This window comes from Nyctereutes procyonoides, unplaced genomic scaffold (assembly GCF_905146905.1).
Source record: "Nyctereutes procyonoides isolate TBG_1078 unplaced genomic scaffold, NYPRO_anot_genome, whole genome shotgun sequence".
Taxonomy (NCBI): domain Eukaryota; kingdom Metazoa; phylum Chordata; class Mammalia; order Carnivora; family Canidae; genus Nyctereutes; species Nyctereutes procyonoides.
The window spans coordinates 12,665,133-12,677,515 of record NW_026575139.1 but is presented as its reverse complement, the minus strand read 5'-3'; the positions used below and the strand labels follow the sequence as shown (position 1 = coordinate 12,677,515).

At 41.2% G+C, this 12,383-nt stretch overlaps 1 protein-coding gene across 2 annotated transcripts in view; it reads right to left on the bottom strand.

The window, feature by feature from the left end:
• Positions 1–708: 708 nt before the first annotated feature.
• EML5 (EMAP like 5) overlaps positions 709–12,383 on the bottom strand; it is a 184,044-nt gene continuing 172,369 nt past the window's right edge. For both annotated transcript variants that reach the window (XM_055303744.1, XM_055303745.1), the window contains 11 exons: positions 11,408–11,581; positions 10,482–10,690; positions 7,872–8,029; positions 6,487–6,601; positions 5,416–5,604; positions 5,072–5,244; positions 3,209–3,371; positions 2,271–2,374; positions 1,611–1,764; positions 1,238–1,338; positions 709–973 (listed from right to left, as the gene is read on the bottom strand). In XM_055303744.1, the coding sequence (XP_055159719.1) occupies positions 937–973; positions 1,238–1,338; positions 1,611–1,764; positions 2,271–2,374; positions 3,209–3,371; positions 5,072–5,244; positions 5,416–5,604; positions 6,487–6,601; positions 7,872–8,029; positions 10,482–10,690; positions 11,408–11,581 (1,577 nt within the window). In that variant the 3' untranslated portion in view covers positions 709–936. The remainder of the gene's footprint in view (positions 974–1,237; positions 1,339–1,610; positions 1,765–2,270; positions 2,375–3,208; positions 3,372–5,071; positions 5,245–5,415; positions 5,605–6,486; positions 6,602–7,871; positions 8,030–10,481; positions 10,691–11,407; positions 11,582–12,383) is intronic.

Below are 12,383 nucleotides of genomic sequence, written 5' to 3'. Positions count from 1 at the left end.
AAAAAAAAGCTATAAAAATTTTATTTCAAGGGCTACTAAGTTGTTTAACTTGGTAAATGTGACCTTGAACACTTCAGTGTTTGTTATATCACATCTTCAAATATTCAGTATGCTCTCCCAGTTAACTACTATCGCCTAAAACTTTAATTTGTACACCACTGGAAATGACTTCATTGTACTACTTTTTCATTAATGAAGCTATAATTGTGTTTCAGTTTTTCAGCTTAGAGGCTAGGACTTCTGAACAGAAAAGGATTGACAGCTCAAAAATGAAAATGTAGTGATCATATACTACTAACTTTGGATTTATTCCTGAATGTAAAACTGCCAGGAGGAAAATGTCCTTTATAAAAAGAGGTTTCTGGGTGCTTTAGCATTCTATTCTCAGTAAAGCTTGTGTGTATCTCCTTGGGGAAAAACAATGTTTGCCTTTTAAAAACTGTGATCCTCTAGGGTGTGTTTCATCTCCTCATGTAAACACAAGGATAAAATAAGTCATTAAATAATGAACCTTGGAAATAAAATATAAATTCTAAAAAAGAAAACGTTTTGGTAAAGAGAGGATGAAAATGATGCAAGTCGAGTTTTTAAGGTGGTTTTTGAGAAATGCTGTCTCTTGAACGTCCCTAGCAGCCCTGCCAAGTTTGCACACTCTCCCAGAATGGGGGGCTGGCTTTCACGGAGTACGGACTCAGCCCCTTCTGGAAGTAACTATCTGGCAGTGAATGGATTATGGACAGTTAGCCAGTGCATACAGCAAACAGTCTGAACTTATCTGTCTTCTATTGTGATGACTCTGGGCATCTGTTACAACCCTAAATTAGCACCACTTGCCCACGCAAGGTTTGGTTCTGTTGTTTTTTTGTTGTTCCTCTTCTGTAATTCTGGTCTCTCAAGGCTGTTCGTTACATGGAGTCTACTCAGCATCCATAGCTTTCAGTGAGGCATATGTACACATTTCCAGACAAATAAACTGCAATCCAAAAAAAAAAGCAGTGAGTTCATTATATTTCTAGATTTTCAGAAATTTAATGAGCTTTCAAATCATACCTATATAAAATTTTTCATTAACTCCTTTTATTTTGTACTTCCATAGTTTGCACCTCCACCCCCAGGCAGCCACCCTGTTGTCTACCTTACATGTTGCTGACTCAGAGTCTACGATATACTGATGCGAAATCTCTTACTACCTCATGAGAGATGGTCTGCTCTTTTTTGGGCTGAGAAAGCTACCAACCTGCAGTCATCCCCTCCAGCACTGATGACATGTCGATCACCGCTGGTAAATCGAATATTTGTCACATGAGGTGAATGACCTAAGAACCTTTTGTGCTTTGCCTGAAAAGCAATGAAAAACAAAAGGGCTAATCACAGCTTTATTAGGATAGTTTGCAAAGATGGAGTTACCTGCAGGCATGGGGAGATAATCTCTAAAAGCTTTTATTTCAGAGTAAGGGATTAGTAAGTTTCAAAAAACATTTTAGGAACATGTATTAAAAAATGTCTCCGAAATCAGGAGACAGTAACATATTTAACTATTAAATTATGGGGAAAGAGGTACTAATCTAAGTTGCTAGTAAAACTACATAAAAAAATTAAAGCAGACTTACAAATTTTTCAGGACACGGGAAGTCAAATAACTTAACCATGCCAAAGTCATCTCCTGTCACAAGGCTGATTCCTGAATGAGATACGCAGGCACAGTTGACATTGGCTTTCTCAGCGTGTCTGGACCAGATTCCCATGACTTCATCCCCTAGAATACTAGAGGGAAGGAATAAAAGAAAGTCCATCATAGCAAACAGATGAATTACCAAAAAAGCTTTTTGGTAATTCATCTCTACATCTCTACTTAATATGTGATTTAAAATTAAAAGATGCTTATGCTTTAGGAATTTAAGTTTTAAAAAATCAAAAAATTGGCTTCTCATGGTTACTGTAATACAGCAAACTTAAAAGGTCCCATTTCTAATAGCTTCAAGATAGCATTTAGATAATGCAATTGCTTCATAGTACCCAGTACATGGTTTTATTGCCTATGATTAAGCCTCATGTGTTAAGGAAAATATCAGGGCATCTTTAAAGGCTTTTAACCTTGATAAAAGCATGCGAGTGTGTTCAGTGAAAAGGAATCCCAGTTGAGCCCATCGTTCTCTTAGGAAGAACTCAAGATAGGTAATAAACTTAAAACTCAATTACTACTCCCCAGCAGGATGGCTCTATTCAGAAGTAGGATTTTCCAGTCTTCCTGACTGACCTTTGGTCCTTACCTAGTCCACGTAGCCCAAGTGATCCTGTCCATGGTGGCGTGGTCCATGACGGGTTTTCCTGAAGGCACTTCATAGACCTGCCGTTTATAGCAACCAGTGGAGACCTTTTGTGGTATTAAAATGGGACGAGAATTCCATTACGTGACAGACATCAGAAGGCCATGGGATGCTAGCAAAACGACTAACAGACTACAAATGTCTGTTAAAAAATGGAGAAGAGTACTGATGGGGATAGGCCGTTAATGCAGAAACAGTGAAGCATAAAAAGCAAGAACTTGGAAAGCTCTGGAACTCCAGTGTTTTCAGGAAGTTCTTGCCCAACGTGGGGCTTGGACTTCAAGACCCCAAGATCAAGAATCACAATAATAGGCCACCTCAGCCAGACGCCCCTGGGCTGGTTGGTTGGTTTGAAAGGTTTTAAGTCCTCTCTCCACACCCAACGTGGGGCTCATCAAACTCACAAATAGGAGATCAAGAGTTGCATGCTCTGCCGACTGAGCCAGCCAGGCATCCCTAAAACTTAGAGGTTTTATTTTTTAAAGATTTTATTTATTCACGGGAGAGACAGAGGCAGAGACACACAGGCAGAGGGAGAAGCAGGCTCCCTGCAGGGAGGCCAATGGGGAACTTGATCCCAGGACCCCAGGGTCACGCCCTGAGCTGAAGGCGTGCTCTACCACCAACCACCTGTGTAGGCCCCAAAGTTAGGTGTTTTTTTTTTATATATATAAATTTATTTTTTATTGGTGTTCAATTTGCCAACATATAGAATAACACCCAGTGCTCATCCCATCAAGTGCCCCCCTCTCAGTGCCCGTCACCCAGTCACCCCACCCACCTCCCTTTCTACCACCCCTAGTTCGTTTAAGTTAGGAGTTTTAAACGCATCCACTGACAGTCTAGGAACCTAGTGTGGACTGGGTTTATAGTGTCGGTACCTGGAGATGTCTGCTATCTGCAGAGAAGTCCATCTGAATGACAAAACTGGGAATGTCTCTGCAGTAGCTGATTCTGTTAAGGGTGGGGCCCAATGTTAGGTCGTAAAAGTCCACCGAGTTCTCACTAGAGCCAACGGCCAGAAACCGGGAATCTGGACTAAATCTGGAGAGGTAATAAAAACGTGACAGACGCATCAGATCACATGGAATTGTATAACGTTTCAGACCAGTGACTTGCTTGCTTGCTTCTACCTTTCAAAATGGGTGTGCTCTGGCCTCACATAGATTCATCTGACACACACCGCTGATTGTGTATACGGAGAGAATATAGTATGTGTTACGTAAAACAAAAATCTTACATTTTCCTTCAATTTTAGGTAGCTTCTGAATTTACATCTGATTTCTTTAAAAATAAGTTTTGAGCTTGTTAAGCTCAAAGTAGCTTATAAGCTACTAATAAATACGTAACTCTTAAGTTATAGAACACTGAATTTACCGAGGTAGGTAAACTGGTATCTGGACACCTGGTATCTTCACAGCAAAAACAGACCAACTTCATTCAACTTAGGTTAGCAGGGGAAGGGACACTACCTGAAGCTTAGAGGTTATTGTAAGACCTATACATGTCTTGTGGTCATGGGAAATAGGGGACAATTCAGTTGAGCTTCTTTAGGGAAACTGGGGGCCTGTAAGAGGTTTATATATTAAAATTTTGAGGAAGGTTTCATATGTGTAAGAGTTTTACTAATGAAAAGAGTGCAAGCTTTTGACAGAATGGGATTCACTAACTGATCTTGACCACACAGAAGTACTCAGTAAATGGCAGCCGCTGTCTCAATGAACTTAGGCACTGGACCAGAAAGGCTCAAGAAAGGGCTTATTTTTAGGTTGTTTTTTTTTTTTTTTTTTAAGATTTTACTTATGTATTCATGAGAGACACACTGAGGCAGAGACACAGGAAGAAGCAGGCTCCCTATGGGGAGCCCAATGCGGGACTCGATCCCAGGACCTGGGAATCATGACCTGAGCTGAAAGCAGACGCTCAACCGCTGAGCCACCCAGGCATCCCCCCCGATCCCCGCTTTTTTTTTTCTTCTTAAATTTTATTTTCGAGAGAGAGCAAGCAAGTGAGCAGGAGAGGAGCAGAGGGAGACAGAATCTCCAGCAGACTCCCTGCTGAGCGTGGAACCCAGTGCAGGGCTGGACCCCAGGCCCTGACATACAACCTGACCTGAAACCAAGGGTTGGACACTTAGCCGACTGAGCCACCCAGGTGCCCCTAGGTTCAAGTAAAGTTTAGTTTGATTCAGACTTGGGTACAGATGTTTGATGAGTATTAAATTTTTTTAAAAGATTGTATTTATTTGAGAAGGAGTTGGGATGGGCAGGGAGAGAGAGAAACAGGCTCCCTGCTGAGGGAGCCCAACGAGGGGCTGCATCCCAGGACCCCAGGATCACGACCTGAGCCAAAGTCAGACGCTTGACCCTACTGAGCCACCAGGGTGGTGCCCTGACGTGTACTGACAAAATGAGTGATTATATATTCCATTGAGAGCTGGGGTTATAACTTTAGTTTCCAGGCTGACAACTGAGGATGAATGGCTCTCCTCAGTACAGTGGACATATTCTTGGAAGGACATGTTCTGTGGTACTCCAGATATTCCCTGAGTTCATGTGGCACTGTGGTTGGTGTCACTGGGTTGATCATTTTAGCAAGCAGTAAATAAGTATAAAAGAGCCACATTTCAGGGTCCAATTTCTGATGTCTTTAAATGCGATAGGCATTAAGGACCTGTTTTAAAATGTAACCTGGGTCATTTAAGAACATGTATACTAAAAATTCTATTCCATTTGTTGACTAACCTGATATCATGGATTGCACATCGTCTATCTCTCTTCTTTCCCCATATTTTTAGAGAGCTCACCAGTAAAATAATAAATTCTCCATTTTTCATTCCAATAGCCACCATATCCCCTTCAGGGCTGTAGCACACGGTACGAGCAGCATGTCCCAAATTCACTTTGTTTAACATCTTCTGCATAAGAACCAAGAGTTACAGAGAACTACATTAAATAGAGTGCTTAAAGTAAACCGGTTTCTCTTCAAAATTCTCAACATAATTCTCAAATAGTTCTTCACGTGTTAGCAATTTAGGACTTCCATGGTCCTTAAATTATAACTTTAAGAAAGAAAACTCTGTACCTACTTTATCAGCAATATCCCAGAGTCTCACTGTCCCATCTTCTGCAGCAGAAAGGAAAAAATCTCTGGAAGGATGTGTCACCAGTCCCCATATGGGTCCATCCACATGGCCATTAACTAAGATATTACATGCTGCATTTTTCTCTCCAACTTCAATTATCTCAGCATTCCTTGTCCCAACTAGGATCTTGCCCTGAAACACAAATGCGACCCAATACATCTACTGTGATACAAAATCGCTTTCAATAACAGGAAGGACCCTACTGACCTCCTTTCAGAGAACTTTCTGCTTTGCATAATCTAGTAGCAAGCCAGTCATTAGCTCATGTGGTTTTCTTTGACTAGAGGCAACCTGCAGGAGCACTGGGCTGGACTGTATGTCAGAGTCCAGGCTCTAAGATAATACACCTGACTTTTCTAGCCAAAGTTTTGACTTTGATTCTATTTTATCTGAAGATCTCCAAGGAGGTGTAAGTGCACTGGGATACAGGAAGAAAGTACTGGATTTTAGTTAAAAAGTAAGTATAAATAAAGGTAAGCTTGACTAATAAATATATGGACTGAGGGTAATACATGTATATGATTTATAAATACGCTCATTGCAAGTACATGCATGAGCCAAATTTTTTTAAAGGAACGGATGTTTAAAAAAAAACAAAACCAACCAGAGGGGGGTGCCTGGCTGGCTCAGTTGGCAGAGCAAGCGACTCGATGTCGGGGGTCATGAGTTTAAGCCCCACGTTGGGGGTAGAGTGCTTAAAAAAAAAAGCAAAAAACAAAAAACAAAAAGCTGCTCTAATCAAAATGAGTCAACTGGCAAGAAAATTTACTTCTGCCCTCCACAGTTGAATTGGCAGATTCAAGAACTACGGAGGTAAATCGACTTTAGGCAGAAGTGCAGCTTCCTGCCGTCTGCCTGGTGCCGGTGTGGACCACACGGCAAGCAGCGGAGGCAGAGGCCAGCCGGCAAGCAGACTCATCCTTAGATTTCATCAAGTTCCAAAGGGTGAGACAACCCCAAGAATAACTGTCCTCTACTTCCTGCCGCACCATAATGGCTCAAGGAACATCTTACTTTGCCTCTGCACACAGAACGAACACAATCAGTGACTTGTCCTGTCTCGAGCCTGAAAGCACGGCATCGCCTCAGCTCCTGATCCCACAGTTTGACTGCTCCTCCTTCTTTCGACCTAATAACAACCCAAATCAAAAGGAGCATTTGTTATTAGCTATTCCAAATAATTTTTGAAATACTAAATTATAAGCAGAATAGTGAAAAAAAAGGCCATGATATTCACTTTTTATAGCAATTTTAAGATACACTGTATTCCGGTCATCATGTTTAAGCAGATTTTACTTTACTTTTACTTCATTTTTCTGACATGAGCATAATCTTATTTAGCTCCCACCTCCCATATGATTAAGGCAATGTGTAAAATGATGTATAGCGTTAACATGATAATGAGAACGTGAGCCTAGATATGCGATCAGAGATGCTACAGCCACGACTGAAACCCGCACTGAAAGTGCGTAGAGAGGTGCAGGCTGCAGGGCTGCGGGGACCCCAGCGCCAGAGCCATATGGGAAAGACAGGATACAACCCACTTATGGTTTTTCACTTGGAAGAACTGAAAAGGGTACAACTTTATTTTCTGTAAGATGAACTGTTTTGTCTCAGGACAAAAACATGCCTGTGCACCGCAAGAGTCTTCCTTCACGTGGGAGACAAGAGCTGCTACATTTGTGTTTCATATATGTGTCTCCACTCAATCCTGACTGGAAACGTTCTTACTTCTTGGACATGGAAACACCGCATTTACTGGAAAGGACTATGTTGGCAGAAAAATCTATTCTAAGTATTTAGCTCCTCAGAGGTTTTCAAAGCGAAACTCAGAATAAGGCCTTTCCTCAGACTTAAATTTTGAAGCCTTGTATTACACGATTTTATGTAACAAGTTTGCCTCAAGGAAAAGCAAACAAGGCATTTAGTTTGTAGCACCCCCTTGTCCTCTTCTGAGGCGGCAAGCAGTAGGCACCCTGCCCATCAGTGTCCGTTTGGACAAAAGACAAGACAGAGGGCAGCCAAGGTGCATCCTGTGTTTGAGGGCAAAATTCTTCCATGGGTCCCCTCTTATCCAGCAAATACTTGTACAGGATACAGACATTAAGAAGATCAGCTCTCTGCCTGCACCATAACTACCTCGGAGAAATTCTCAGCCTGATTGTTGGGGTCTAGGCTTCTCCACAACATGAAAAAAAATTTCAAGTGACTTTGGACCACAAATTAATAATCAATACGGCAGCATGTAGGAGGCAATAAAGGTGAAGCACAGGAGGAAGAAGAAGTTCAGAGAGGACAATGTGCCTGGCCTAGAAAACACTGGAATAACGAACTGCAAACCCCAGGCAACCCCCGACGCACAAACGCACGGTGAGGCCATGCACAGGAGGAGGACTCACGGCCTTTCCTTGCCGCCGGTCACGATGAGTCCGTCCCGCAGGGTGGTGTACATGGCAAACACGGGCCCGTTGTGAGCTCTGGCCACGATCCTACACAGTATGTGATCTTTCCACACACAGACATCTCCACTGATGGTACCTGTAAACGTCAAGTTATTCTGAAAAGGAGTGGGGAAGGGGGAGACAGACTCATCAAAAGTTCAAATAGAGATGAAACAGACTCAATTCTCTACTGTAGCAGGGCCTACCTCCCAGACGGCACGGCGGGGCGAGGCTGGGGCCACAGTGGGCCAGAGCCAGAAAACCCCAACTTGAGGCCTGGCTTCGTCAGGGCCTGCTGTCCTCCTCTGCTGCAAATTCACTGGCCTAGCCTCCTCGCACAAGCCTTGGCACTTCTAGAAGAATCAGCTTTTTCACGCTGATAAAGCTTGAGGGAGTTCAGCTCGCTGTCCCTTAGGTCTAAAATATTATCATTCTGGTTTATATGGTCCCTGTGGGCTGCTTCCCTCCAGCTGCCCAAGGAATAATGTGCAGTCATTAGTAATGGGGAGTGCAAAGAAGGGTAGGAAGTGAAAATAACTTTCCATGAGATCTGATAAAGTATTTTGTCACAGAAAGTAAAACCATAAATAGAGCAAAGTTGTGGGAATTTTTAGATTTGACTAATTCATGAAGTTACATATATAAAATTAACATTTGCCATGACTTCTTAAAATCAAAATAGCAAAGTCAGTGAGATACAAAATAAGATAAATTGGATAAGTATCAAAAGTAATAGAGCTTCAGATCATTCTGAGAATTGCAATTCTGATCTAGTTCATTTATGTGGAGACTGGAGAAATTAAATTCTGCATATTTGCTATTTTCATCCATTTCAGTTTCACTTTTAGAGCAACTGGCACAAGATCTTTCACCAGAAACAGCATGGAGAGAAGCGGTAGGAAAATTTTGAATTACAACAAAACAAAGATTTTCTTTAATCTTTTTGAAAATATTATATAGTTGGTATGTTTAATTTCCCTACAACAATTTTTTTAAAGTTAGTCTCTACCCAAGATGTGTGGCTGGAACTCTGGACCCCGTGATCATGAGTCCCAGGCTCCACCGACAGAACTAGCCAGGGCCCCTCCCTATAACAATTTTTTTTAATGTTTTATTTATTTATTTATTTATGATAGTCACACAGAATGAGAGAGAGAGGCAGAGACATAGGCAGAGGGAGAAGCAGGCTCCATGCACCGGGAGCCCGAAGTGGGATTCGATCCTGGGTCTCCAGGATCGCGCCCTGGGCCAAAGGCAGGCGCTAAACCGCTGCGCCACCCAGGGATCTCCCTACAACAATTTAATGTGACTTCAAATTCCTCAGCATTTACATATTTTCTTTGTACTTCATATTTGGATGACAATAATGACAGTTGTCATCTGGAAGCATCATAATCCATGCCTTATCTGCAATTAGAAAGTAAGTGCTTCAGGTGTAAATACCAGTATTTTACTTCCCTTGCTCTTTTACGGCCCCGAGCCAAACAAGATGCCCAAAAAGACCTAAACTGGACATCAACCCATCTCAGTAAACACTCTGACTGCACTGCTGCTTCAAACATGAGTCAATTATGACTAATATTTTACTCTTCAAGTTTATTTTCTTTTGGGAATGGGCAACTGGCTACATAAGGAATTTTATACATGAAGAAAGTTAATCTACACAGACAAATTAAATGTCAGAAGCATTTGAATATGCGAGTTTTTCTTCTGGAAAGGAATTACTGATCTTATATAATGAACGCCCAAAATGTCTAATAGAAGTTTGACATGGTATGACCAAGTTTTCAATTTTTTTCCCCCTCAAAAACGTGTGCTTAAAGGTTCTAAAAGTATAATTTTCTTCATGTATTACGTACCCAGATAAACACGTTAGTAAGGAAATCCACTTAGGTTTCTGATGCACCAAAGGATTTAAAAAACCTGGCCAGGGCGCAGGGTATTAGAGGAAAGAGATGTGGATTGTGAACCACCAGCCCAGATGGGATGGAGGAGGGGAGGGACAGCTCTCTCTAGAACACTCCTTGTGAAGGCCAGGAACTGTGTTCTCTTTCCTCCTCGGTGAGCGGTGAGCGGCACCGGCCCAGAGCACTTCCAACTATGTGCTAAGCAGTGAATTAAGATGATAGAAAAAAAGGAAATCCTAAACCCAAGTACCACCTTACACAGTAGAAAATTACATTTCTTGATTCATCTTTCCATATTCTGACAAATCTCTAGGATTATGAGGAACTACCAGGAGGGCAGAAATTTTAGGAGATTTAGGGTGACAGTTACAAGATTAAGGAAGGCTTTTAAGAATGCCAATAGCCTAAAGACTCAAATATTTCATTATAATTCTCCCTCATTAATGTTTTCTCCCACTCCCAGATTTCTGAAAGTATCAGATTACTTCTATCAGTACAGGAAGGTGAAAGCATGCATGACCAGGACGTACGCAACAATTAGTGGGTCCCAATGCCACTGAACGAGGTTATGGTGGCTTATCTATCTAAAGTAAGTAAACCCAAAGTAGTCCAATTTCCGTAATTCTGAGATACACTAGCACAGGCATTTCAAGAGACATACTGCACCAAATGCCACAGCGAGCATGGTCTGCATCCGGGCATCCTCCACTGCGCTCAGGAGCCCTTTTTTGCTAAGAAGAGCCCTTCCGGCCAGTGTCCAGAACTTCACGTGTTTGACTCCCACAGAGACAAACTGGGAATCTGAATCTGGTCGGAATTCTGCCACAAAAATACGCTGGTTGTGACCAGCTCTGCTGGCAATTTTGGCACCTGACAAAAAAGAGACAACAGAATTATCAAGGTTAGTATAGGAAGCTAATTGTTACAAGATTAAGCAGTTATTCATATAGTTCAAAAACCAAATACTTCTAAGGGGGCATATCCCTTGCACGGCTACCAGCAGTCACAGGACAACTGCCTGGGAAGAGGGTCCTTTCACATATTTTCTCAAGGGCTTTGTGTGTCAATGGGAGCTTTATTATCACAGAAGGGCCATTCTTGATTTTGGGAATCACAGCTTACCTTCTTCTGTGTGGCTCTGTGAACTTCACTTTTTATAGCAGCTATATATATATAACTGAAGAGTTTTGTCTAAAGTGCAAGTAATATTACCTTATTGATCTTTATTGTCACTTACAATATACTTCATTTCTGATCTTATTACCCTCCATAACAAATCAAACAATAATTAGCAAAGAGACTTACATATGGTTTCTTACTGAAAAGAGAGAGTAGTAAATCATGTGTAGTATTAATAACTTTCATTAATTTATGTTTTGTGAGCTTCTTTCACTGAGTTTTTAAAGTGGAACATACCAACAGTAACATCAACTGTGTACTGTATATTGTGTAGGGCTGAAATGAAAAATGATTTCAATCACCAAGTTTAGGCAAATATTAGAGAATGCACATTACCCTAGTATTCTTTTTTTTTTGATACCCTAGTATTCTTATTTTTAAAAATTATGAAGGAAAAAAGAACCCTACCTTCCTGCCATCTCCAAATGGTAATAGTATGTTCTGGGTCTAGCCCCACAGACAGCAAGAGTTTGCCAGTAGCACTGAAGCTGACTGAACACACGCCCTTTGAATGGTAGCATCTCAGTATAGATAAAGTCTGCTTGTTCACTGCATCCCAGATGTGGATAGAAGGAGCTGTAGCTAAATAAACATAAAATCCAAAAGTTGTATTATGCCTATTATAAATGTTTCCATTTCCGTAGCTGACGCATATTTTCTGAAACATGGAAAAGTCTGTACCAAACGAAGACTGTGTACTTAAGAATAGCTCAAAACTAAGACCAACCCCCCCCCCAAAAAAAAGAAACAGATTCATAAACACAAAGAGCTGATAGTTGCTAGAGGGTAGGGTGGTAGGGGGATGGACAAGATGGGGGAAGGGGTGGAAGACAGAGGCTCCTGGTTAGGAGTAAATCATGGGATGAAAGACAACATGGGGAGCAGGGTCAGTGGTGCTGTAATGGCATCGCATGCCGGTGACAGGTGTCAGCCACACTCATGGTGAGCACAGAACGTATTATCCAGTCATGATACCATATGCCTGAAACTCGTGTAACACAATGTGTCAACTATACCTCAATTAAAAAAAATAAATAAAAGTAAAGGAAGAGGAAGGAAAGGAAAAAGTACAGGGTACTTATTCAGGCAATAGTTCAAATTGCACTTTTGAGAAAATAACACTTAAACAAGAAAATTAGGCAATCACAAACTTTAAACTACTAAAAAATAATGCATGTTTTACATGTGTTAAATCTTTATGTAATTATGTGGAGAAATATACAAATATACAATGATTAAAAATCAGATATTCAGTTATCTGCTATCTTTGTTACTGAACATTAGTTATAATGTTATTCAAGATCTTATGTTATTTGAAGGAGAGATGAAAAGCAAGCATAAATTGAGAAAGGCAGCGGGTAGGACTCACCTGAATAGATATGAA